The sequence below is a fragment of the Cannabis sativa genome, chromosome 1, assembly GCF_029168945.1.
Source record: "Cannabis sativa cultivar Pink pepper isolate KNU-18-1 chromosome 1, ASM2916894v1, whole genome shotgun sequence".
Lineage (NCBI taxonomy): Eukaryota > Viridiplantae > Streptophyta > Magnoliopsida > Rosales > Cannabaceae > Cannabis > Cannabis sativa.
This window is the reverse complement of record NC_083601.1, coordinates 41,530,203-41,557,728: the sequence shown is the minus strand read 5'-3', so window position 1 is coordinate 41,557,728 and position 27,526 is coordinate 41,530,203. Positions and strand designations below refer to the sequence as shown.

The following is a 27,526-nucleotide window of genomic DNA, read 5'->3' as shown; positions in this document are numbered from 1 at the left end:
GTTGGAACTTATTTACTTTATGTTGGTGAAATGAACTAGTAAAATAAGTTACTTTATTTTTTTAATATTGGAATGTATTTTTCATTTTATAGAGTGCAAATAAAATTTTCCTAAAAATATTTATACCTAAGTAGGGATGCCAAATTCACATAACCTTTTGCCACACTATTTATTTATTTATTTTTTTTTTTGAAGGTAAATGTAAATTTCCATTAATAGCTAAATCAGACATAGTTAATAACATGCAGATATTGCTTAGCTCAACAATAATAGACTAACTAAGTCGTTTACAACAATTAGAAAAGAAAAAAAAAACCTAACAACATTTTCAACTAAATGACTCATAAGTCGTCAGTTGTGAAGCATCAAAAGAATGCAAAGAATGTTAGATTTTTGTACCGAATAAATATGTGACAAATCACACCTATTAATGGCAATCAATCAAAGATCTTTTAATAAAAATTGGGTTGAAACACCTCAATTATTCAAATTAGAATAAAAGAGAATAACATAACCAAGCAAGCCAAGGACAAACCTATTGAAAGATTAATCCATAGAAACCTCCAAATTAGGAGAGAAACCTCCCTCAGAATAAAAACTACGACACTCATTCATTTAATGGGTGGGTGAGAACACCAAAAGTCTCGCCGCGACAACAACATATTTTTTCTGCTTCAATCTCTCTCAGTAAAATGCACATAACTTTCACATACGAAGTCTAAATAAGCTAATTCTGGATGCGTTGGAGAGATGAAAAATATATCTAAAACTTCTATGTTTTAACTTTTCTCAAAATCTGAACATAACATAGTCAAAGTTAGGCTTGAAATTTCAGCTTTATTTTCTTGTAAAATTTTCTCTATTTTATAGATCATCGTTTTCTTAAATTTGACTAGTTTATATATTCTAAGTGTCGAAACCTGAAACTAAAGAAAACAAGCGTAATTCTATTTTAAAAATAATAACAAAAAAAAAATAACTATAAAAAGTGACCAAAAAACTTAGGTTAACAATAGCCTAATACATGTGGTCATTTTCTTAACACTTACCAATAAGTTTCAGAAATATAACTTTGTTATTATCCTTAAAAATTAAACTTAAATATTTATATGTAAATAGAAATTTAATTTTAAGTATTTACAATGCAAATTTCTCTTCTATTTATAATGCAATACATGAATTTCTATCTCCGTCAACCAATTTGATTTACAAAGTGTGTTTTTTTTTCACTATTCGATTTACATAGTTAAAACTTGATATAAAATAAATAATAATAATAATAATAAACAAGATATTTATCTCTCTTTTAATAAATTTTAAGTACACGATATTTATTAAGTTAAAAGTTAACTAATCGAATTAATAAATTGAAAATTGTCTAGCGCCAAAGTTTGGGTTATAGTGCGTTACATACTAAACTAGTATTGATTAGAGCACAATTAGATATATCTTAATTTTGGACGTTGGCATTAAATCAAAATAGTAAAAAAAAAATGAAATGGTATGCTGTAGTAGTTTATCTTTTATTTTATTTTTTGAGAATAGACAGTACTGTGCTGATGTTTTCATATTATTTATTGCCAGATTTTGATATCCTAATCAAACTAAACAAAACTTAAAGACTAATTAATCATCAAGTGGGTTCTAATTTATTATTATTATTTTTATTTTTTTTTGAATGTAGGGTTTTAAAATTTTAAACATGGTGTGACATCAATCAATAATATTTGATGGTGATAAATGAACTAAAATTGTAGTTTAATTTAGAGAAAATGTGGTGGAAACAAAAGAATAAAAAAAGAACTAATATGATGTAACTTTGATAATAGAATAGAATTTGTTCACATGCAGTGCACATAAATAAATAAATATACAGTACTGACTCCTCACCTGCTAATCAAATCATAATCATAATAATCATATACTTTGTTAATTATTCTACATACATTTTGGTCACATATAATATGGCTCTCTCTCTCTGTAATATTCTGATTGGCCAAGTGAAAATAAGTGATCCCCCCATGTTTCGTAAAGCATCTTCACTACTTATCGAATACTATATATTTTGAAAAAGAAAAGAAAATTTCCTCTAAAAGGGAAAATTGATAAATTGGGTCACTATTACTATTACTATTACTTGAAACATGAAAGTTCAAACACATCATCACACAATATAAGTTCCACAATAATTGAATTTGAAGCCCACCACAAACAAACCCCCACCGACACTTGGATAAATTCTAAACATAAAATTCAACAGTCATACATAAATATATTACGTATATATGAGCCATAATTTTATTTTATTATAAGAAAAACTCCCATGTTTGTGACAACCACTAAAGGACCATCCTAATAAGGCTTTTTTATTTATTATTATTATGTATAAATAAGTGTCAATATAATAGGGCTCCACCTTCTTGGCACGATTATTTGTCATTTAAAAGACACGAGAACCATTCAATCTATATTTAATTTATCTTTTCTCTAATATGACCGTCTACAACTCTGAAGAACCATTTTCTTTGGACTTATTTTATACATATATCTCAGAGGCCATTTACTTTTATATTGACTCAAAAAAAAAAAGGTTAACGAGTCAAGATACTTCCCTTGCTCATTTTATGTGAGTAATTCTTTTTCACAAAGAACTGTAAAGAAGTATAATGTTCTTACATAATATATAATAAATTATACAAAGGAACATGAGGACAATCACTATCAAACAAGAATTGGAAAATTAAACTCAAGAATTCATAACAATAATCACAAAATTATATATTTAACAAATGAAAACTATTCATAAACCAATATATTATTTCCTATATTTAATACAATCGATCACCATATTTTCTCTTCATTACTATACAAAAAAAAAAACAATTTAAATCACAAAACAAAAAAGTATAACAAAATTAATCACATTAAACTAGAAAAAAAAATACAAATCTTGAAAATGAAATTACGAAAAAATAAAACACACCTTTTGTTTTGGGAAATAAATCTCATAAAATTCTTGTTCAAAGCTTAAAAGGTCCATTTCCAGATCTTAATTCTAACATCAACCTTGCACTTAGCCTTGGCAGTTGATGCCGTCGCCGCCTTTTTCCCCGTCGGTAGAGTAACCCTAATTCCGTCGCAAGAAACCCTAACCCCAATTTTCGGCGACTTCAACGCTGCGACTCTGCCTTTCACTTTAGTGTCCATCGTTACCCTCACTGGCATACCACTCTTGCTCTTCATGTTCGTCCTCAAATAGCTCGCCGCCGAGGTATCGATCGCTCTGCGGTTGCTCACAATCGAAGTCTTCAGCGTTGTGGTATTCTTCTTACCGTGGACGAAGGACGGAATTACGGCGTCGCCGATATCGACGTCTCCGGAGTAAATCGAGATGGAAATAGGATCGTAGGTGTAGACGAGATGCTTGTTAGGGTTGCGAGCAGTCACACTGAGGTCGAATTTGGAGTTGAGTTGAGAATTAGCAGAGGTGAGATTGAGGTACGAGAGTTTAAGTGAGGTGACGGAGAAGGAAGGGCGTTGAGGACGGTACATAACGTAGAAGACTACTCCGGCGACTCCAGCGATAAAGAGAAGGACGAGTATAGCAACTGTGGACCATAAGCAGCAAGAGCAGCAACGGCTACGGCGACGGTACGGGTGAGGTTGGGGGCGGTAAGCCGGGCGGGCATTGCTGTATAGTTGGGCCTTGGTCGCCGGAAACGCAGGGTTAGCGACGCCGTTTCCGGCGGCTGGTTTAGCCGAGGGATAAACTCGGTCTGTCATAGTGAGAAACAGAGAGAGAGAGAGAGAAAGGAATAAGAATTGGAAAGTTGTTGGTATGGGGAGTAGTAGTAGTTTTGGAGAGCTTATAAAAAAAAAAGAAAAAAGAAAAAGGGAAACTAAAATAGAGAATAATAGGAAAGTGGGGGTGTTTGGGAAGTGAGAAAGTGATGGAAATGAAAATGAGGGAGAAAAAATTGGAGAGTAAAGAAGGGTGTAACTTTGAAAGGGGGGAAGCCAAAGAAGAAGGTGGGGTGGCATCGCAATATAGGAAGAGAGCGACAGCAACACTATAACCGAATTATTATTATTTAAAAAAATTAAAAATAAAAACTAAAACAAATAATTATTGTTTCTTATAATAATTTATATGTGTTATGACCACCTCTGCTTATGGCGCGTGTTTTGCACATTTTTACATCTTTTTCTTTTTTTAAAGTGATGTCAGCAACTTTTTTTACGCAAGTGCATGTTCAATTGTTCTAAACCAAAAAAAAAAAAGGTTTGTTCCTTGATAGTGTTCCTACAGCCACTTCTTATATTATAATTTTAGTCAAGTAGCCCTAAATTGGACAATATTTGTTTTGTTTCGTTTTTTGGTTTCTAAATTCTTTGTTATTAAATTTTTTAAATAAATAATTTTTTTTAGTTGGATTTAAGTGACTAAAATTAAATTTAATAAATTGAAAATAACTCTACGTGCTAGTCAACTATATAGGCGGTAACGGTGTCATTGTAAAAATTGAAGATTATTGACACATTATATGATTTTGTGCTACTGGGAAATTTGATTTTCTATGCTTAGAAAATCAAAAAATTTGATTTTTAAACCAAAAATTTAAAACCTAAAAAAACTATTCTTTTTTTTCAAAACCCCAAAAATACCCCCCTCACAATATTCTCTCTCTCTGCATCATCTCTCTCTCCCTCTATCTCACCCCAACCGCCCACCCTCACCCGAACCACCCTCACCCACCCACGTCAACCCCAACGCCGATCACCACCCTCACCCCCGTCGACCACGACCCCAACCCCTCCGACCCCAACCCCAACCCGAAAGAGCAACCCCGCTCCGAAACTTTTTTTTTTTTTTCCCGCGATTTGAGAGAGGGAAGAAGACAAGGTCCGATGGTCGGACCTTGGGGGTCCGATGGTCGGACCCATCGGACCCCCAAGGTCCGACCATCGGACCTTTGAATTTTTTTTTTTTTTTTTTTTTTTTTCGCAATTTTGGAGAGGGAGGAAGAAAGGGTCCGATGGTCGGACCTTCGGTCCGATGGGTCCGATGGTCGGACCCATCGGACCTGCAGGTCCGACCGGCTTTAATTTTTTTTTTTTTTTTTTTTCCCGCGATTTGAGAGAGAGGGGAAGAGAGAGGTCCGATGGTCGGACCTTGGGGTCCGATGGGTCCGATTGGTCGGACCCCATCGGACCCCATGGTCCGACCATCGGACCTGGGGTGTGGGATTATTGGGACCGGCTAGATAGAGAGAGAAAGAGAGATAGTTTTAGTTTGGGGGTATTTTTGGGGTTTTGAAAAAAAAGGTATAGTTTTTTTAGGGTTTTAATTATTGGTTTAAAAATCAAATTTTTTGATTTTCTAAGCATAGAAAATCAAATTTCCCTTTTATAACAGCCTTAAACAATTCTTTGATAACAGCCTCGCTCTAAACATTATGCTATATTTAAGATTAATTATACATCATTATATTATATGTAAAAAAATATGTTTAATTTAATTGTATTTCAATAATAATTATTCTAAAATTTATCCTCAAATTTTCAATATCAATCCAAATTAATATTTTGATTAAATTGATTTTGCAAATGGGAGCCTAGCTATTTTTGAGATAATAATAATAATAATGCGTCTTTATTATGCATATTGTTTTAATATGAAGAATCTTAAGAAACTAGTAAATTAATAGTGCATATATATATTTACATGTACACTGGAAAATACGACAAAATTGATTGTAGGTTGTTAAGTGTTTCGTAAGAAATAAATATTGCAAATTGTTAACGTGAATATTTTAATAAAAGAGTTTAATGCGTATTATTATTATTATTATTATATTAGATACATATATATGGAAGAGAAGTAGCAGGTTAAAGATATGAAAAGTAATAGATGAGATTAAATTTAGATTAGAGTGAGAGAAACGCGGCAAATGAGGTTGGAACAGTGCTTTCTTAACCAAACACAGATGTCTCCACCTCACCTCTATTGGGCCGACTCTCTCTCCTCGTTGGGCCCATATATGATGTCCACGTGTGATTGTGATCTGTAACCCTCTCCAATTCCATACCTGGGTTCCACGTGGTCAGCACACCAATCCAACAATCTTTCATGATTAACAAAAATTATGGGTTTCATAACAAGTATTTCTATATATAAAGAATTAGAATTTTAGAACCCCAAAAATTAAATTTAATGTTGCTCAAAATTTCGTATGCAAGCTAGCATAGTTTGTAATTTTGTGTTTATTTTGGTGTTTCCTTTTCTACAATGATTAAAACATCAATAAAAAGTCAATGAAGCACCTAATTGGCTAATTAGCTCCCCTTACCTTCCATTGTTTTTTATTTTATTTTTAATTAAAACTTATTATTATTATCAAGCTGTCTACCAATTAGTACCTTAATTAATTACTCACAAAATAATGAATTAATTTAATATATAAATAGTTAGAGAACCAATTGTGTATTTTATTTTCGTTGCCTTTTTATTATTGTATTAATACTTTTTTGACTAGTGAACCGAGAATTGCTGTGTCTCATTAATCTCAAAATATATTTTGACCTGCAAAATTTTGATCCTTTTTCAATGTGATTTTTATTTGGACACTCCACCGACAGAATTTCTCACAAAAAACTTTAATATTAATTAGTATTTGGCCAAAACTTATTGCAATAGCATCTGTTTGTTCAAACATTACTTATCAATTTTATCCACTTTTCCTATATTTTCTTCCTTTTTTTGGATGCCTATTTATTACAAGTCCGTTCTCTATAATCTTAATAATAATATTTTCGGTTCTGATTTTTTTTTTTCTATGGGTATGATCTTAATTTTGTTCAATGAGGAACAAGAATAGTTAACGTATGTTACAACAACTTATAAATAAAATAAAAAATAATTAGTAAATTTATTCTCTCAATTTTTGTTTTCGATAATATTGATTCTGTCTTTTAAAATATACAGTTTGTTAAAAATTCTACCTGACTTTTATAATTATAGAAATTTAGTCTTTAAGTTAGGTTCTATCTCATTATTCTTTTAAAATACTAGTGTGTTTTTGTAAATTAGTAATTTTATCTTTTAAATTTTAACAATTATCAAATCGTACCCTCTCAAAATAAAAAAATAAAAAAAGCTTAATATTTTTTTAGTAAATCTTAACAAATTAATTTAGAACTTTTTAGTAAATTACTTACCAATTTTCTTGAGGCATCCTAATTTATAATTCTTTATTTTTTTATGATATGCTCATCTCTTTTAGTTTTTCAGTTCATTCTTAAATATATATATATAAATATATAAATATTTCTCATCAATTTATTATTATTTATTTTTTCAATAAGCATAATTTTAAGTATGATTTTTTTTTTTTTTCAAGTCTTGAACTGCATACAGTTTTGACTTTTTTGACAAGTTAGGTTAGTCCTTACACAACTAATATATTTATTATTTAGGAAAGCTTTATAACATTATTATAACATACTTTCACTATAAATTTGCATTATTATGTATGTATTTTCAGTTTTATTATCACATGGCACCGCATATTCCAATGAGCGCTAAGTCTAACTTGTATATATTCAATTTCTTTAGAAATCAAACCTTCATTTAACTATTTTGTACATAAATGAATACATTTTTTTCTTATTTTTTTATGACGGGTGTAATTTTAGGAAGAGAATGCAAATATTTTGAAGGGAAAAAAAAAAAAAAAAACAACCTATTATTATTATTATTATTATTATTATTATTATTATTATTATTATTATTATTATTATTATTATTATTTCAGCATCCGAGTAGTTAGCAAAAATTATTAACAACTAGTGCGCCAGTCCAATTAGTTTCTTTCTCTCTAAATATATATTTTTTAACTAAAATTTATTACCGTGATTCCTTTTCAAAAAATAATAATAAAAATTGATTTTAAAACAAACATTGATTTTAAAAAAAATTATAATAAATTCGAAACTCACCTTTCTCAACTACTTTCTAGAACTTTGAGTGATCTTATTTTCTATGTCCGAACTCCAAATAAATACAAATAAGAATATTATTGTTCTATTTTTTTTTTTAATTATTTCATGACAACGGACCATACATATTAGATATTTACTTGTGATTAGATTGAATATCATTTTTTAATATGTAATTGGATAAATATTGAATAGAGATTATAGTATTTTCATTTAGTTTTAGTATAATTAAATTTTTTATTATTATAGATAAATATATATAAAATTAACATTAAAAATTAATTTTTTTATTTAAATTGAATGGGTCCAATCAAATCAAATCTAATAAAATACTCGATCTAAAATATTAAATAAATTTGATGCGATCCAAAAAATACTAGATCTAAAATATTTAATAAGCGCGAATTAGATATACATCAAATGAATAAAATCAATCTAATTGGATCAATTGGATGATTTAAATTAATTTGATCCGATCAGATCGGATGGTAAAATTTAACAAATTATACATAATTGGATCACATATGGATAGGCCTAACAGTATTAGATATAGTCCAATGAACACCCCTAATTATTCACACTTACATTACACCATACACCACCTTCTCCATATATTTCTCTATATCATTTAAAAATTATATCTTAATATATATTTTAATATAATTAAAATTACAAAAATGGCCAAACAAAGTTCTAAAAAAAAAGGTATATTGGTGGAAAAACTACCAAAATTATATGATTAGTGACACTTAACCATATAAATCGCTTTTTGGTAGTAAAATTCTTCAAACCTCACTTCTACTCCTTTCGTTCAAAAGGCTCTGTTAAGTACCACTGTGGACATGCTACAGTGTACATAAGTGTACACGTGACAAATTTTTAATGGGAGATATTAGCGGTAAAACTACTTGAACTCTATGATTAGTGTCACTTAACCACTTAAACTAATTTTTTAGTGGTAAAACCCTCCAAATCTAACTTTTGCTAGCTATTCACCCTTTCTGTTCAAAAGGCTTTGTTAAGTACTCTGCGACTGAAACAATCAGATCTCCTCTTCCCCAGTTCCTTCTTCTTCTGTGACGTACCCACCAAACCACGACGAATCCAGGGACAAACCAGCAAATCCCTCCAACTACGGTAGTATCGGCGAAGAGTTTCGAGATAGGGAGAATTAGATCCAGCGAGGCTAGAAAGAGAACAAGGAAGTATGAAATTTTCCAATGTTCGACTAATCAGGGCTTAAAGGGAGGTTGAAAGGTTGGGTTTGTAAGGTCGGGAAGTCAGTTTTGAGGTTCGTTTGGGTTGAAGGTGACTAAAGGTAACTTGCCGGAGCTATGCGAGAAGGAGAACAAAAGAGAGAGGGAGTGCAGCTAGAAATTTGGATAATAGGGAGAAAAATATAAAAGAAAGAGAAGAAGAGGGAAAAAGAAAAAAAAAAAATAGTATTTTCAATTATTTTTATAAGAGTTTTTTTGTGGTTAAACCCACTCAATTATCATTCCACTTGTATTAACCCCTCAATCTTAAATTTTGATGGTAAAATCTTTCAAACTACTGAACTAATACAAATTTAAGGTGCTATATATTTTTCACAGTTAACTACCAATATAGATTGCTTATGTGTACACTCTTGTGACACGTTTATATTGATACACTTAATATTATTATTTAAATAAAAAATTATTTCAAAATTTATGATATATTTTATTTTTTATTTTTACAATTTATTTAATTTTAAAATGAATTTTGAAATAATAATATTAGGTGTACCAATATAAACGAGCTCTGTGTACATGAGTGTGCACATAAGCAGTCTATAGTAGTAGACAACACCTTAAATTTGCTAATAGTTTAGTAGTTTAGAAGATTTTACTACCAAAATTTAATCTTGGAGGATTAAGTGCAAGTGAAACAATAGTTGTGAGCGTTTAGTCGCCAATATTTTTTTTTTATCATTTTTAAGTTATTTTTAAAATATTTAATCAATTAAAATTATGTGGAGCACTAAAAATTTGTCACAAGTATACTTGTGTATACTATGACATAAATAGCTAATAAAAGTTAGGCTTAGAAGGTTTTGACACAAACAAATCAATTTATGTGGTTAAGTGTCACTAATCATAGAGTTCAAGTAGTTTTGCCGTCAATATTTCCCACTAAAAATTTGTCACGTGTACACTGTGGCATGTCTACTGTGGTACTTAACAGAGCATTTTGAAGAAATGAGTAAATAGCTAACATAAGTGAGGTTTGGAGAATTTTATCACAAAAAAATGATTTATGTGTTTAAGTGTCACTAATCATAAAATTTAAATAGTTTTGCCTCTAATATTCCCTAAAAATAATTAATTAAAGAACAAGAGAGAGAAAAAATATAAAATATATTAGGACTTATAAAAATACTGTCACATGGAAATTTTTTCAAAAATACTGTGTTTTTATAAAATAACAGTAAAATACAAAATAGAACAACTAAAAATAACAGTGGAATAACTAAAAGACAATAGTAGAACAACAGTGAAAACTTAACACAGTATACTGCACTATGAAACTTATAAAAAAACACAGTAAAAAAGTAAAAAATTTTACTTGACAGTATTTTTATAAAAAAATGATAAAAATTGTATACTATCTAAATTTCCCAATATATTTGGCTCACCACTATTCAATGAGCTATTAATTAATTTGAACCACTTAACTATTTTTTTTTAATTATTTTTACAATTTAGTTATTATAGCACTTTGATGTGCTCAAAGGAAAATGGGCTTTGTTAATATATTCAGTTCGGTGATTCGGATTGTTTGGGCCGCAGGAAACAGGTCCTATTAAGGGAAATGGGCTTTGCTGGACTGTACTGTAAAGATCAATAAGAGGAAATTACACTTAGTATGGGATTTTAAAAGTTCTTATGATAAATATGGCACATTTAAGTTTGGCCAATTTATATGGTATTTTTTTATTTTTAGGTTTTTGTATGGTATTTGATATGCCATATATATGTAATTAGGTTTCTAAATCCCATATTTACTGTTTTTATTTGTTTAGGAAGTTTTATTTGTCATTGATGCCGGAAAAGTCACCGGAGTTTGCTGCCGGTGCCGGAAAAGTCACCGGAGTAGCGGTCGGTGCCGGAAAAGTCGTCGGAGTTGCTGCCGGCGCCGGAAAATTCGTCGGAATTGGCATTTTCGCCGGAAAAATCACTGAAAAATCACCAAGAAACCGGTTTCTTAAAGTCTAAGAAACCGGTTTCTTGAAGTCTAAGAAACCGGTTTCTTGGTGATTTTTCCGTTGACAATGCCAATTTTGACGACTTTTCTGACGCTAGCAGCTACTCGGCGACTTTTCCGACAAACGATAAACTTCGAAAAGTCATTAGAATTGGCATAGTCGCGGAAAAATTACCAAGAAATCGGTTTCGGTTTCTTGATGAAGAAACCGGTTTTTTGGTAATTTTTCCTAATTTTTCGACGACAATGGCTCGACGAATTTTCTAGCGTTGGTAGCAACTCGACGACTAATACACCGACAACTACTCATTGACTTTTTCGGTACCAACAAGAAACTCTAGGAAATTCGTCAAAATTGTCATTGTCACGGAAAAATTATCGGGCTAATCACCAAGAAAGCTGGTTTTTCGGTTTCTTGATGAAGAAACCAATTTCTTGGTAATTTTTTTATATTTTTTTCTCTATTTGGTTGATTGATGAAAGCTGGTTTCAATTATTTTCGATGTATATCATTTTTGTTTTGTTTTCATAATCTTTATTATTGTTGTGTAACAAAATTAGTTCCTTGATGAAGAAACCACTTTCTTGGTGAAGAAACCAGTTTCTTGACGAAAAAACCACTTTCTTGGTGATTTTTCTAATGATTTTGCTGGCGACAATGCCGGTTCGACGACTTTTTTACGCGGCAATAACTGCTGGCGATTTTTCCAACACCAGGGAACTACTCCGCAACTTTTTCAGCACCGACATCAAACTCCGGAATAGTCGTCGGAGTTGGCATTGTCACCAGTAAAATTACCGAAAAATCACCAAGAACCGGTTTCTAACATCAAGAAACCGGTTTCTTGGTGATTTTTCCACGACAATGCTAATTCGACGACTTTTTTCTGGCCGGCAACTCCGGCGACTTTTTCGGCACCGGCGGCTACTCAGACGACTTTTCCCATGTCGACAAGAACTCCGTGACTTTTCCAAAGACGAGTGACAACTTCGGCAATCACTATAGTTTTATTTGTTTTATTTTTTTAAAAAAAATAAATATGAAGGGAATTTTAATATTTTTTATAGTAATTTAATTAAGTTTTTATTTTTTATGAATTTTAAATTCAGATTTCTTTTTAATGTTTTGTATGGTTTTTTTTAGAAAAAAACCATATTTTTAGTTTGATTGGTTAGATAATGCCATATTTAGTGGTATTTACTTTTTATGCCATATTTATCATAACCTTAATAATTTTTCCCATATTTTTGAAAATAGCCCGATCAATAATGAAGCAAAAATGAAGTCAATATATTGATATCATTCCATATAAATCACGCCCGGATTCGGTAGTGTGTTGTTATGCCATTTATATTGATATCATTCTTTGTCATTTTCAGAAAAAGGGAAGAAAAAAAAACCAAAATATATTTTTTTTTTCTAAATTAATAAAAAAAAAAATCCTAATTTAACATATGATATTATAGTTTTATTTCATTTTTTTGAAATATTATTTTTTTAATAGAAAATCAGCATTTTATTAACCATTAAACTCAATTACTAGAACGGGTAATAAATCAATACAAATCAATAGGAAAATTCCCTAAACTGAAATGACAATCAAGTATAATATAAAAACTCTTGTAAATGAGTGAATCACCATATTAACTAATCGATTTACAAAATAAATAAACATCCTTCAAAGAACTTAACAAAGTCTTACAATCATTAATCACTTGGCTAAACATGAAGATCATAACAATAAAACTATGTGGCTTGCAGTTGCACCACAGAAAGACAATCATTTTCCAAGATCACGTGTAGCCAAGGATTATCTTTGATCCAACTCAAAGTTTCGCGAATCCCGATTTTCTCATCAATTTCAGGTGCCACCAAGGTATGAAACAACCTTATATAGTTTTGTACTTTGTATATATTTATTTGCTCCAGAAAATATAGAATATTATAATTATAAATACAAAAATAAATAAGTTGTAGTTAAAAAACAATAAAATAAAAATATTTGTGAAGAAAAATCATATGAAAGATTTAAGAGAACACATTCAGATTTCACACTCAGATCACTGATCAACCAAACAATTAGCCCAATCGAATTGATAAAATGAGACCCTTGCCACTTTTTAAGGCATTACTAGAATTAGAATTTGAACTTCTAGTTCTTTTTCAATATGACTTGTTCTTCTTATTTAGTGGTATATATCTTTTTCTTTACAATATATGTTGAGTTGTTATTGTTTTTTTTTTTTCAGCAATGAATAAATAATTTCATTGAAATTAATAATGTCGCATAAATTTAGCAAGAGAAAAAACATTTCAAAAAAAGAAGATATCATCTATCTAAACAAGATTTTTATCTATTAAAAAAGCATAAACACCCTTTCAAAGAAAAGAAAAAAAAAAGCATGCACACTACTAATCTATGAACAAAATGTCCCGTTTATCTTTACTAACTAAATATTTTTAGTATTGAAGTTTTAATCAATCATTGGTATGAGATAACGTGTATAAATGTTTATGATTTTTACAATTAAGTTGTAAATGTATGATTGGCTACTAAACGACCAAAATTATAACTAACACCTAAAAAAATTAAACTAATAATCTTTATCTTCCATTGAACTTGACAATTGGCATCCACTAGTTAATGAGAAGCACGATGTGATTAGCCACTTTGGAGTTTAACAAAAGTTACTCAAAAGTTTTTATTTGATAATTAGTGGGTTATACTAAATTACAACATGGATTAATGAGCATTAAGCACAATTTTTGGGCTCAACTGAATTTGCTCCATTTTCATTTTAACTAATAATGAGCATTAATTTTGTCATGGATAGAAGCGCCATTAAATTTGACCAACTCACAATAAAAGAGCTACCAAAATTTCCATTTTCCAGACAAGATCTACCTCAAGATTGTGAATTCATTTCCCATTTTCAGAAAATATAAAATTATAAAGATTTATAAATAGAAAAGATTCATATTCACCGACACTAACTTAGGAGTTGTATTGAGAAAATGATGAGCCCAAGCCCATGCTTAGTGAAGTAAGGTGAGTGAGTCAAAGGAACAAGGCTGCAGTGGCCAATAACACTACCCTCCAAAACACAAAACAAACAAACACCTACCAAATCTTTCGGCATCCTCCCATTTCGGGTGTGGGGGCATTATTTTCAACATTATTTTCATTTTATGCATTTATTCAAATAAAAAATAGCTTTACTTATATTTTTATTATGAAAAAAAAAAAATCAAAACAATCGATGCAACTCTTAACGTAATCATTTATAAATTCGTGTACGTCAAATATTTATAAATATGTTGTGTTTGAACTTTAGTTTTCTACCTAATCAATAAATTAATAAATAATAGTATAAGTATTTAATGTTTTAAGTTTGAAATAGAGTATGTATTGATAAAATAAGAAAAAAAATGACAGTTTTATAAATATTGAATTTTTATTTATGAGTCAATTTTAAATTTGATGTTGTTTGTATAAAGCAAAAGAAATTATAATTACGAATTATTAACTAATATTCATGTAGTAACTATATATGTTTTTTTTTTCCTTCCTAACACAACATTTTACAAGAAAATACTAAAATTTATTCAAAATGTTAAATGAATAACAAAGGAAAAAAGAGTAGAAGAGTCAAAAAAAGTGGTACAATTATTTTGTGATGTGTCTTGGACCGTAGAGGCAGCCGGCCACGTGGGGTTTCAAAATTGATTAATGGATACCAAACTTAGACTTCAAAACTTTGGGGAGTTGGACATATATGATCCATATATAATTCACTAATCAATAAGATTTCATTTAATGTTCACTTATAATAAGCTCATCAACTCAAGCTTTACACTTCTATGAAAAAAACCCAAAAATGTTGGGTCTTATACGCCTACCTAGACTATAATAGACAAGAGAAGACCAGAATTTAATCAATCAAAAATCAAAGGAGATTAGAACTTGAAACCTTTGTTATATGAAATTGTTTAATTTTCAGTTGAGATTATTGGATTGGACCACTATGGGTCATCTTTACCTACCTCACCCGTGGTCATAGTTGGAAGTTGGACATAACCGAAAAGGAGCAATGAAAATAAAAAATAATTAATTAAAACCAAATAACATAATAGATTCATGATATGATACTTTGAAAGTATATATCATCATCCACTACCACAATTAACACAACACTAGTCAAGCATTCTCATCTTAATTCAATCTAAAGTGTTTCACACTTTCAAACAAGATATTATTAACACTTATTGATAGTTATTATTATATAATAATATTCAAAAAAAAAAAAAATCAGTTTTCTTTCTTGTTCTTCTCTTTTTCCTCCAACCCCACCAACTCTCTTACAGAAAAGTTTCTCACATAACTTTGTCTTTTTAGTGTTCTGTACAGCTTTTTTTTTTTTGGCTTGATCAGTTGCTAGGAAACTTTAATCATCCTTTGCCTTGACAACAAACAAACTATTCCATTTCAAGATTTATGTGCTTAGTTTCAATAGGACAACAAAAACATTGATAATATTTATATTTTCACCTAATCAATTTTGGTGGTTTCACTGAACGGTTTGGTTCTTAAAGGTGAGCCATTTTCAGCTTCTGGGTCTTGTTATGGTTCCAGTTTTTACTTCATCTTCACTGTTCTAATTCTCTTTCAGATGATGGAGTGTGAACTGTGTCAAAGATTTTGAGAACTGTTCTCTAGCTTTCCTTTTGTTTGAAAATGGGGGTGAAGATAATTCTTCTACTGATGGAAATATGCTTAGCAGCCAATGCCTTGCATTTTCGTGGATCTGAAGGTAATCTGTTTTCTTTACTGTGTTTTAAATGAGTAAATAGTGTAATTTATATCGGGTTTATGATATTTTATGACTTAACTGATGATCACATGTTAATTATGAGCTTTAAATTCAGATTAAATTTAAGGATCTGGGTTAATGCTTTTATGATCTATATACATGGAAAGATTGTTGCTTTTTATTTTCTTCTTTAAAATAGTGTAGATTTTGTGTTTGATAACTATTCTATAACACAGACTGGACTTGGCAGTTCATGATTTCAGTCCAAATTCAGGGCAGTTTATTTGATTGCATGATAGTCATTTGTGATTTTCTTTTTTTATATGGCAATAGACTCACCATCGTTGAGAAGATGGGTGTTAGAACCATCACTGATCCACCATATCAGTCCAAGTCCGCAATCTTCCAAGGTGCCAGGTTAGTTAGTAAACTCTTTAGCTTACTGAAATTTTGTAATCAAGCTGAGTTTATGCTAAGATAATACAATAATCACGTTATGAAAATTTAAAATGTACAAGTAAATCCTTTCAGAATGAGGGAAGTTTTCAGAATCTATAATGAAGAAAAACCAAAAAAGTTATGCAACAATGTTTATTTATTCTTAAAGTTGGTTGTTGAACTGAGTAGTAAGACTTAAATATTTGCTTAATGTTGCAACAGATCATGCTTCTTCTCCTACATCTTCACTGAGCTTTGGCCAGAAGCCACATGCAAAGATGGTAGCACTGCCTTCAAAGAAAGCATTTCACCACAAATGGTTACCAGCTAAAGGTAATGAATCAGTTAAAATGTCAAAGTTTGAATATTGTTGCTGAGAATAATCAACTACCAGTGTTCATATTTCTAATTTTATTGTTGTAGCTGCCGATCCAGATGATGCTACGAGGTCTCCAAGTATTGCGATTCCACCTTCTATGTCATCTTCTAGAGCCCCTGCAAAGAAATGGGCTCATGGTCCAGTATCTTCCCCTTCAGTTATATACAATAATCACCATCACAAAAGAAGAAAATTCAACAATTCAGTTACAAAACCAACTCATCCCACTTACACCAAACAAGGTCAGAATCTCCTGACCACAAGGCCTCAACCATATATTAGTCTTTATTCTTCAACTTCAAGAAACATCTTTATGTTACTTTCTTATGGAAAGGAAAATACTATTATGAAATGAATAATAATAGGTCCATCAGTATCTCACTTTCCTTCATCAAGAATCTGGCCTTCAACTGCACCAGCACCTTCAGAGTCACCAAGAAGCTCCTCTAGCCACTATAATAGTATGGGAACCTCACCTTGATTTGCTTTAAATTTTTGGATTACTTCATTTATTGTAACTAATGATATGGATAATGATTATGTTGTTTCTGCAAGTGCCCATTTTTCCTCCTACAATATCTCCATTGGGTTCATCCCTTAAGAAGATTAAAGCTCCCCCACCATCACCACCTCTTCTAGCATTACCTCCTCCACCTCCTAATACAGGTATCCCACACATTATCCAGTTCTACTTCATTCATATATATAAATGAACATTTTAAGATTTTCTATAAATACTTTCACATGTGTTTACTTTTATTTGTAGATTGTTCTTCTGTTACATGCACAGAGCCATTGACATATATGCCAACTGGATCACCTTGTGGGTGTGTTTTGCCTATTCAAGTTAAACTCCGCCTAGGAATTGCTATATACACATTCTTCTCTTCAGTTTCAGAGCTGGCAGAGGAAATTGCAGCCAGTGTCAACCTTAACCATAGCCAAGTTCGCATAATGGGAGCTGATGCAGCTAGTCAGCAGCTTGTGAAAACTGTAGTCCTTGTTAACTTGGTACCCAAAGGAGTCAAATTTGGTTACACTACTGCATTTTCTATCTATGAGAAATTCTGGCGCAGACAAGTTTTGATTAATGAATCACGTTTTGGTTCCTATGAAGTATTATATGTTCACTACACAGGTTTAGAAATTTTACTTCATTATCAAGTTTTCAACTGAGATTTAAGTGAGCTTAAGAATAATATGCTTTTGTTTGAGGATGATTGAACCAACCATATAAATTAGACCTGACCTTTATGGATTTCTTCTTATAATGGTCTTATCTCTGAACAGATCTTCCACCTTCTCCTCCTTCAGCACCTTTGAGCATTTCTGCCATAGATGATGGGCCATACACTGGCCATGACAACCACGGAAAGCAAATATTAAAACCTTTAGGAGTTGATGTGTCAAGGAGAAAACATAATGGTCTAAGCAAAAGCATGATTGCAGTAATCATTGTTTCATCTTTCACAGCCTTTGTTGTGTGTTTAGCAGTTGTTTGGTTTTTGCTGTTGAAATTTGGTTCTCACACTCATAAACAGCAAGATGCTCAGCCAGCTTTGATTTCATCTCTTGAAAAGCAAACAGGTACAGAGCTTTATTAGGCAATCTAAATGTTAAGACACTTAACATTATTGCATTTCTTTCATAATGAAGTCAAAAGTAACATTAAATATGTATGTATCTATGGGAACTCAACAGGAGCTGCTGTAGGGTCTACACGGTTAGGAAGCATGAGAGGTTCTGAGTCATTATCTATTAGTTCTGGCACAATGACTTATGCCGGGACAGCTAAGATTTTCAGTTTGAATGAGATGGAAAGAGCCACTAATAGCTTTGATGCTTCAAGAATACTTGGAGAAGGTGGGTTTGGACTTGTTTACAACGGCACTTTAGATGATGGAAGGAAGGTGGCTGTGAAGGTACTCAAAAGAGATAATCATCACGGCGGTCAAGAGTTTCTAGCAGAAGTAGAGATGCTTAGCCGCCTGCACCACAGAAACTTGGTCAAACTTATCGGTATATGCACAGAGGACCAAACTCGCTGCTTGGTTTATGAACTTGTGCCAAATGGAAGTGTTGAATCTCATTTACACGGTATAGACATACTCAACAAGTTTTATTTTGTAAAGGGTTTAGGTGGTTGGAAGAGAAAGAAAAAAAATTTCTATGACCTTTTTTGTTTTTGCTGTGGTTTCAGGGGTGGATAAGGAAAGTGATCCACTTGATTGGGATGCCCGAATGAAGATTGCACTAGGAGCAGCCCGGGGCTTAGCTTATCTACATGAAGACTCCAATCCACGTGTGATTCATCGAGATTTCAAGTCCAGCAACATCTTGTTAGAGCATGACTTTACACCTAAGGTCTCAGATTTTGGATTGGCCAGAGCAGCATTAGAGGGTAACAGACATATCTCAACACATGTTATGGGCACTTTTGGGTAAGGATATGTACGATCTCTTCTATAACTTTGATCGCCAGCATATTCTCAACTAAGTTTCTCTATTAATATCTTCTTGTTTCAGTTACTTAGCTCCGGAATATGCAATGACTGGCCATCTTCTGGTGAAAAGCGATGTGTACAGCTACGGTGTAGTCCTTCTTGAGCTCCTAACTGGAAGAAAGCCGGTGGACTTGTCTCAACCTCCAGGCCAGGAAAACCTGGTAGCTTGGGCTCGTCCACTTCTAACCAGCAAAGAAGGTTTAGAAACAATAATAGACCCGGGTATACAGAGTGAAATGATATCACTTGATAGTGTGTCTAAGGTAGCTGCAATAGCTTCAATGTGTGTACAGCCAGAAGTGAGTCACCGCCCTTTCATGGGTGAAGTTGTCCAGGCATTGAAGCTAGTTTGTAATGAGTGTGAGGAAGCAAAAGGGTTGAGCTCAAGGTGCCATAGCCAAAATGATTTTTTGGCTGATCATGCAGATAGCAGGGCCAGAAGAGTTTCTCATGAGATTGCTGGAGTGTCACAATCACACCGTTCGTTTTTTATTTCTGTTTCGAGTCGTGACATTGATAACAAAGTGCCATTGTCAACTTCAGAGTTGTTTAGTGGTGCCTCAGTGGGAGTAGAACAAGGGGAGGAATTCGGGTCTTTAAGGAAGTATTCAAGTAATTCAGGGCCTTTGAGAATAGGGAGAAGAAAGCAGTTCTGGCAAAGGTTGAAAAGTTTGTCTAGAGGAAGTGCTAGTGAGCATGGTTTCTCATTAAAACTTTGGCCAGGTTCTAGTTGATAGACCAGCTCTCTCTTTTTTTTTTACTTGAGATTTATATTATACAGTATGAACAAAGAAAACTTGAATGTCTTCTAAATTGAGTATGAATAGGATTCTCTTGTTTTAAATAAAACTATGTACTTGGAGTAGTGTTTGTCTTAAGGATTAGGCTTCTTTTCCCCCTTGTAAGATCCATATTTGTTTCTTTTTTCCTTCCCAATAATAATGCCTTTTTAGATTTTAGATGGGCAAAATTTTCTTTGTATTCTTTTTCTCTATTTCTGTGTGTTTGGAAGATAAAGCTTGGTTTGGACATTGGATTTTTACAAAATAATAAGAAAAAAAATTATGAAGGAAAAGAGAGAGAAGAAATGAAACCAAATTTCCAAAGTCTTTTCTTAATTTTATTTGTTACAGATTATAACTATGGTAAGTTTTTATAAAATAATACTACACTTGAATTATACTTTTTCGATTCTTTTTTATTTTAAAATTTATTATCTAATCCAAATATATATATACAAAAACTAAATTTGACATGAATAATAAAAAGAAAAGTTGTTCTGTAGGCTGTATCATATAGGTTCTTTGCGGTTGTCTTTATTTGCTGTCCATTATCCAAATTTTGTTGATGGTTTAATATTCTGTGGTTATTTGCAACTAAATTCTAATTTATTTTATTTTGTCGTTTTCTTCTAATACAATATTTTTTTTATTCTAATACAATATTGTTATCATATCTCTTAATGTTGTCGTTTTCTTGTCCTATTTGTCATTTTCTGGGTTTTGTAGTTTATAAGGGTTTGACAAACTTAGCGTTGACGTCATCTTACTTCGCGTTCTCGTCTTTCTTTTCTGAGATTGCAATTGCATTGTTGTTCTATTTTTTTTTTTTCTTATTATCCCTTTTTCACTGCCTAAGTACTTTTGTTTTTATTTATGCAACACAAAAGAAAATATGACTCTAATTTCTGTACTGAAGTTTAAAATAATAATTTCAAGTTCAAAATAATAATCAAGATCAAGACCAACAAGCATTAGTATTTAGTACGTTGTACCCTTGTACTAAAATTCAACTCTAATTAAACACTCATAGTACTATGTTAATTCTTCAAATGAAATCAAAACTTCATATTTTTGTAATTAGGCAGCATAAAAAGTAGTAGATATAAATAATAGATCAAAGATTACAAACAAGATCATCGAAACTTATAGAATCCCATGTAGAACTTCACTTCCTAACTAGAAATTAAGAACATTAATCTCTCAAATATCAGTTCTCATATTCAAGAACCTTGAAAAAGAAAGAAAGAAAGAAAGAAAAAAAAAGTAATAGTATCTACCAAACAACACATAGCCCAGGGCCACAAGGCTGGCACTGACTATATGGACTCAGTCAGACTCAGGGACTAATTACCAGTTCGAAGCAAGTTTTCACTCCATTTTTACATATTTTTGCTTGCTAAGAAAATACATCAACAAACAAAATGAATACCATCAATTAAACACAGACTTCTTTTTTTTCCAACAAAATCATCTAACACTCCTCACACAAACTCACAACATCCTCCTTTCCTAACTAATAAGTCTTTTTGATTAACCTCATTATTATTATATACCAGCTCTTCTTCCCAGCCTCTCTCTCAAAATCTTCACTCCCATGTACCTGAAAATACACACATTACACAAAGAGTCAAAACCCCATCATCAAAAAACCAAAATAGTTACATAAATGTAGTGATTCTTATATATTACCTGCCCATCATCATAACAGTAGCTTGAGGATTAGTCCCTGGAGATTCAGTAAAGATGGAGCCATCAATGACACGAAGCCTGTCAACACCAAGGACTTTGTATTTGGCATCAACAACCTTGTCCACATGAGCACCACCATGGTAATGCCAAATGGTGATCACAGTGTCTTTGCAGAACTGCTCCAAGGATTTGGCGTCGTTTGTATGTCGAGGTACGAAGTTGACATTGGCCTTGGCACTCATGTTAAGCACCTTCTCAATTGTTGGCTTGTCATATTGAGTGTAGTTAGCAAAGTGTTCTGACTGAGCAACTTTTACAGCCATTCTTATGCCTTGGACACAGCGTTGAAGGTCGCGTGGATGGCTGAAGTAGTTGAAGGTGATAGAAGGGTTCTCATCGACGTTGGTGCTCTTTAGAGTGATTTGTCCAGTTGACATAGGATCAGCAATCTTTTCTAAGATGAATCCTCCTCTGAATGCCTCTAGGGGCAAGTCTTTTTTGTTCTTGATGTAAGCTTGAATGGCTTCTGGTGTTCTCTGCTTTGGAGGAATGGTTGATAGTTGTCCAATCTGTACAAGTATATATATGATCAAACAGGTTCATGATGAGGAGGTTTGTGTGGTTCTTTATGTAAGTTAATCAATTTAAATGGGCTTTAAATTATATATTTATTTATTTTTACCTCAGCTGACATGATTCCATGATGGCAATGAATACTGTCCTGTGATTGACCAAATCCACTGCTAGCTTCGATGTAGACACCGAACTTAGTTATGCCAACGGTTTGTATCAATGACTGACGAACAGGTCTTTTACTAGGAATAAAGATTGAGTTCATGGGGTTATCAGCCATGCCTTTTCCAACAAACCCATTATCAAGAACCACTGGAATATCCATCTTCTTGAGCTCATCTCTTGGACCAATACCACTCAACAATAGCATTTGAGGTGTCCCAATGGCTCCACTTGACAATATCACTTCACTATCCGGGTTTTCCGAAAGAACTGCTTCATGTTGGTTCCCATTTTCATCTTTGAAGATCACTCCCACTACTTTTGGTCTCTTACCTAAGAGGGTAATAATATTTAGTTCATTCAATATGAGTTAAAAATCTCACTCAAACTATATTTAAACTAAATGTTAATGTTATTATATTATATATACCTTGAGTGGTGTCAAAAACAACTTTTTGGACAGTGGCATGAATCAAGACAGTGAGCTTCTGAGGGTTCCCAGTAGCTAGGAGCTCAGCAGCAGTGTGGCGGCGACCGAACCTGTCATAAATGGTTCCACCAACTTTGGTTCCATAGATGTGATCATAGGTGAAACCATTGAAAGGTGAAACACCCACTGATAGAAGACTGTCCCTGAATGCTTTTTGCCAGGGTGCAACAACAGGCTTGTGAACTATTTGCTTCTCAATCCATGGGAATGATTCGTTTACTAGCTTCTCATCCCAACCCATTTTCTTTATGAACCTGAAACAACCAGTATTGAAGCTTAATTAGTTATTATTTTAAACTGAAGATTAATGTGGGAAAAGGATTAAAGAGTGCATAATAAACATAATGTCTTTACCAGGGCCGGCCCTGAAATGTAGTGGGCTATAGGGTAAAAATTATTTTTTGGGCCCTTATTTAGAAAAAAAATGGTATTTTTCAAAATCAGCAAAAAAATTGTGTAATTTTAAAAGGTCAAAATTTTTTTTTTGGGCCCCTGGACTAGGTGGGCCCTAGGCACAGGCCTAGCCCGCCTATGCCCAGGGCCGGCCCTGGTCTTTACACATAATTAACAACCACATAAGCTTATTATGACTCACATCAAATGTAGTGTGTTCATTGCTCAAAAAAATGAAGTTATTTTATATTAGGAGATTATTAAGATTGTTGAATTTATTTTAGTATTTTTCTCTAGTTTCATAACAAAATAAATTTAATTTAATATTCTTTTAGTGTACAAAATTATAAGTGATGATATTGTGTTTTGTATTATTACTGGGCATTAGTGGTGCGTAACACTACCAAAGGTAGTATCTTACGATTAGTTAGTTAGTAATATTTTTTAAAAGTTATTAACTTAAATTATATGAGACCTAATATTTAATTATATTAGTAGCAATATGATACCGAAAAGAATGTTAGGGGTAGAGGTGGGGCCATGTGATGGATGGTCATGATTTATCAATTGCCATGTTGAAAGGTTAGGTCAGTTAGGAGTCAATAAATGAATGAGGTAGTGAGTATTGAGACCTTAATTACATGTGGGACCACTGCTTGTTCGGCAACCACAGGTCAACTTCCCTTACATAAATGTCTTTTTCTTTATTTTTATAATTTTATTTTTATATCACTACCTTAACACTCTCATCTCATGTCATATCATTATTATTATTATATAAGTAATTTTGATATAAAGACTCGTAACGGGTTTTGATACTAATTGGCGGTGGGTATTATGTATGTGTGCCTCACGTACCCCGTTTTGATTGAATTCAATAATCAAAATAATAAGTTTACACATTGTTAATTTTATCACATAATTGAAAGCAGCATAGAGAAAATGGAAGATAACAGCAACATTTATATTTTGATGAAGACAAATTGAAAAGCCATCCTACAAGTATTTTCTAGCTAGCCACGTAATAGAATAACACTAACTTTTATTAATGATTTTTCTTGGTGGGAAGATGATGATGCCAGTGTTGGTTAATTAATAGAAAGAAACTGATCACTTTATTAAATAGATTCTTTATTAAGCAGTTAAATACATATATTTTTTTTTTGGTGGACGTACGTATCTTAAAACTTAAATCAAAGTCTAACACTATGTAACCTTACCCTTCACTGTGGGACATTAATAATGCAATTTATTACTCAATTACCACACTATCCAAATCCAAACATACTTTCTGAAAAGTACACATCTATACAAATTCTATAAATATATTTCCTATAAAATAGTATTCACATAAAATAGTTTTCCCCAAAATTCAATATTTCCTATTTCTCCAAAGAAGTAGTAATCTTGATAAAGGAGATTCCAATCTTGATTGAGTTCATTTTACACATAATATATATTGATGAATAATTTTAACAACCCACTAACTATGATTATGTGAAGGAAAAGGGGAGATTATTTAATTAGTTAGGTACCTTGAACTTGCTCTAGTGTAGAAGCCAGCATTGATGCTAGTACCACCGCCCAATACTCTGGCTCTGGCATTAATGACTCCATCAGTGGAAACAAAGGCTTGGGAAGCAGAGGAAGGAGAGGTGTCAGCCAAGGCAATGTGGAAGTTTCGTAAAAATGACACATTTGCATTGGAGAAAGGAACTCCTCCTCTTTCAAGTACCAACACACTGAAGTTTTGTGATAGAGTTGCAGCCAACGGACACCCTGTTGTCCCACCTCCCACTATTATGTAATCAAAACGATTGTCGTTTCCTTTCGATGCAAACGACGATGATTGGGATGAGAAACTGCTTGCTCTTTTGATAAATGGGTATTTGAATTCATAGTACCACCTTTCTTTTCCTGCAAATTAATAAAAGGCTCACTTTGTTTCACTTTACTAATGTCTTTTCTTTTTTGAAAGAAAAATTCAGGGAATGCCCAGTGAAAAACTTTGGCCAAGTCTTTAAAAAAATAAATAAATAAAATAACTATTAACTGATCGTGCTACTTGTGGGTGGGATCTCTCCACTGTAGTACTAAAACCACAAAAAGGATAGTGAATATATACAAATATTCTCTTTTTTAAAAAAAATAATAATGTATGGTGAAGAAAAAGAGAAGGGGTTTGATATCAACACTAAAAAAACAAAAATCCCCTTTTGAGATTTCAGCCTTGAACTTTTTTTCTATTGTGAACAAGAAAAATCTAAAGTCATGAAAAAAAAAATTGTACACAAAGCAAAGCAAAACAAAATAAAACTCACACATGTATATAAATTACAAGTATTGATAGATGAAACAAGAGTAGAAAAAGAAAGAACCTTGAGCCAAGGAGACTAAGATGGATAACCATAACACCAAAATGGTGAAGAGCTTTGTTTTACCAACAAAAGAAGCCATTGAAGGCAGACAAAGGCCTCAGAAAATAAGTCACAGAAGAAGGCTGCTGCTATTACTGTCTTCAAGCTATATGTGGCTGCCTCTGGTTGGTCTTGTTTTGTGTGTGTACACTTTCTTATATACTTATAAAATTCAACATATTTTAGAAATTATTGTACTAATAAATTAAATAGATTTAGATAATAAAATCTGTTTATTATTATTATTATTATTATCGGCCTAGTATTATTTTAATAATAATTAAAGAAAAGAAAGTGTAGAAAGAATGATGTACACAACTGTATACATCTAACTGGAACTACAACAGGAAATGACATTAAATGGTGAAATGAATGCCATGGCTGGAGTTAGGAATGCGTGACCGTTGGATTAACTCATCTCTTGATCTGATCGTCTGATCAAACACCTCAGCTCACTCACAACCTAAACCTTGACCAGACCTAGTGAAGAGGCAATTATTATAATTATGTCAATGCCTTTCTTTGGTTTCTTTCTAGACATATATAAAGAGACTTAGTTCGCATTAATTTCAATCACCCTTTTAAGCGTAACAAAGTGTTAATTAAGCTATTCTTTAAAGGGTAAGTAAGAAAGAGAAAGCTAATTAAACTGTCTTAGTCTCTTATTTTCAGAATAAACCAAACTTATTTTTTTTGTCCATTAATGTTGTCCAAAAAAATAATGATTAGGAACTAGAAAGGAAACAAGACAACCCCAGATCACATAACATAAAGAACACTCCCAACAATTTTTTTTCTTTACTTTTTAAAATACATTATCAAAATTCTACTTTATTTATTTTACTAAAATTTTTTACATTACATCATCACTATTTCTATTACTTTCTTTATATTTTGTCTTTTAATAAATATATAATATTAATATATACATACATAAACTATAAACAATATGCCATATTTTTTATAAATTTGTATTTTTTTTTTACTCTTATAAAAAAATACCAAATTTAGAGCATTTATATTAGGATTTCTGCTCTAAGTTGCAGAGAAATGCTAAAAGGAGTCTAGCACCATTTTATATGTTATATTACTATTATTAGTACATGATTTAATTTAAGAACTCTTTTATAAAATATTATTAGCAGGTCAATCCTGAACATAGGCGAGTTAAGTTTGTGTCTAGGACCATTTAGCTCAGGAGCCAAAAAAATTTCCCTTCATTTGCAAGACACCACATCACCATGGTGCTAAATGTTATTGATGCTTAATAAGAAATGTTTCTTCCTGATATATTGGCAACACGGTTCAAATCCCATAATAGGAGATTCAAATGTAAAAGTAGCAATAACAAATCACTTAGGAACGATTAGGCAATGAGAATTTAAAGTGAGGGGGGGCGTAAATAAATTTAAAAGGAAAATATAAAGTGTAGTTAGTGGGATTTGAACTTTTACCCTCTAACCTATTTACCAACTACCTTAACCATTACACCAAGGTTAATCTTATGTCTATATATATCATCTTTTAATACAAATATATATTGTAACTAATTAAAATACATATACATTTTTTTCTTGGTTTTTTTTTTCAGGGGGGGCGACTGCCCCCCTCGCTACAATGTGGGTCCGCCCCTACTTAGGAATAATATATGTGCATGTGTG

General features: G+C 31.9%; 3 protein-coding genes across 6 annotated transcripts; 1 reads left to right on the top strand and 2 right to left on the bottom strand.

Moving 5' to 3' along the window:
• Positions 1-2,781: 2,781 nt before the first annotated feature.
• On the bottom strand, positions 2,782-4,370 carry LOC115706955 (NDR1/HIN1-like protein 10). Its single transcript, XM_030634738.2, has one exon. The coding sequence runs from the start codon at positions 4,039-4,041 to the stop codon at positions 3,028-3,030; it is 1,014 nt and encodes a 337-aa protein (XP_030490598.2). The 5' UTR covers positions 4,042-4,370; the 3' UTR covers positions 2,782-3,027.
• Positions 4,371-15,391: 11,021 nt separating this feature from the next.
• On the top strand, positions 15,392-20,329 carry LOC115706952 (receptor-like serine/threonine-protein kinase ALE2). 4 transcript variants are annotated; one of them, XM_030634735.2, is made up of 12 exons: positions 15,392-15,820; positions 15,898-16,038; positions 16,372-16,455; positions 16,699-16,809; positions 16,900-17,097; positions 17,221-17,316; positions 17,411-17,521; positions 17,622-17,993; positions 18,146-18,442; positions 18,557-18,952; positions 19,056-19,296; positions 19,382-20,329. In XM_030634735.2, the coding sequence occupies exons 2-12, from the start codon at positions 15,963-15,965 to the stop codon at positions 20,091-20,093; spliced, it is 2,694 nt and encodes an 897-aa protein (XP_030490595.2). In that variant the 5' UTR covers positions 15,392-15,820; positions 15,898-15,962; the 3' UTR covers positions 20,094-20,329. The 4 variants fall into 4 exon arrangements, with proteins under 4 accessions (XP_030490595.2, XP_060971682.1, XP_030490596.2 ...); XM_030634736.2 differs by having other exon boundaries at positions 15,507-15,820; positions 16,912-17,097; XM_061115699.1 differs by lacking the exon at positions 16,372-16,455 and having other exon boundaries at positions 15,504-15,820; positions 16,912-17,097.
• Positions 20,330-21,209: 880 nt separating this feature from the next.
• LOC115706950 (protein HOTHEAD) lies at positions 21,210-26,191 on the bottom strand. Its single transcript, XM_030634733.2, has 6 exons — positions 25,827-26,191; positions 24,984-25,365; positions 22,996-23,309; positions 22,513-22,898; positions 21,831-22,399; positions 21,210-21,741 (listed from the first exon to the last, which is right to left on the bottom strand). The coding sequence occupies exons 1-6, from the start codon at positions 25,903-25,905 to the stop codon at positions 21,687-21,689; spliced, it is 1,785 nt and encodes a 594-aa protein (XP_030490593.2). The 5' UTR covers positions 25,906-26,191; the 3' UTR covers positions 21,210-21,686.
• Positions 26,192-27,526: the final 1,335 nt, after the last annotated feature.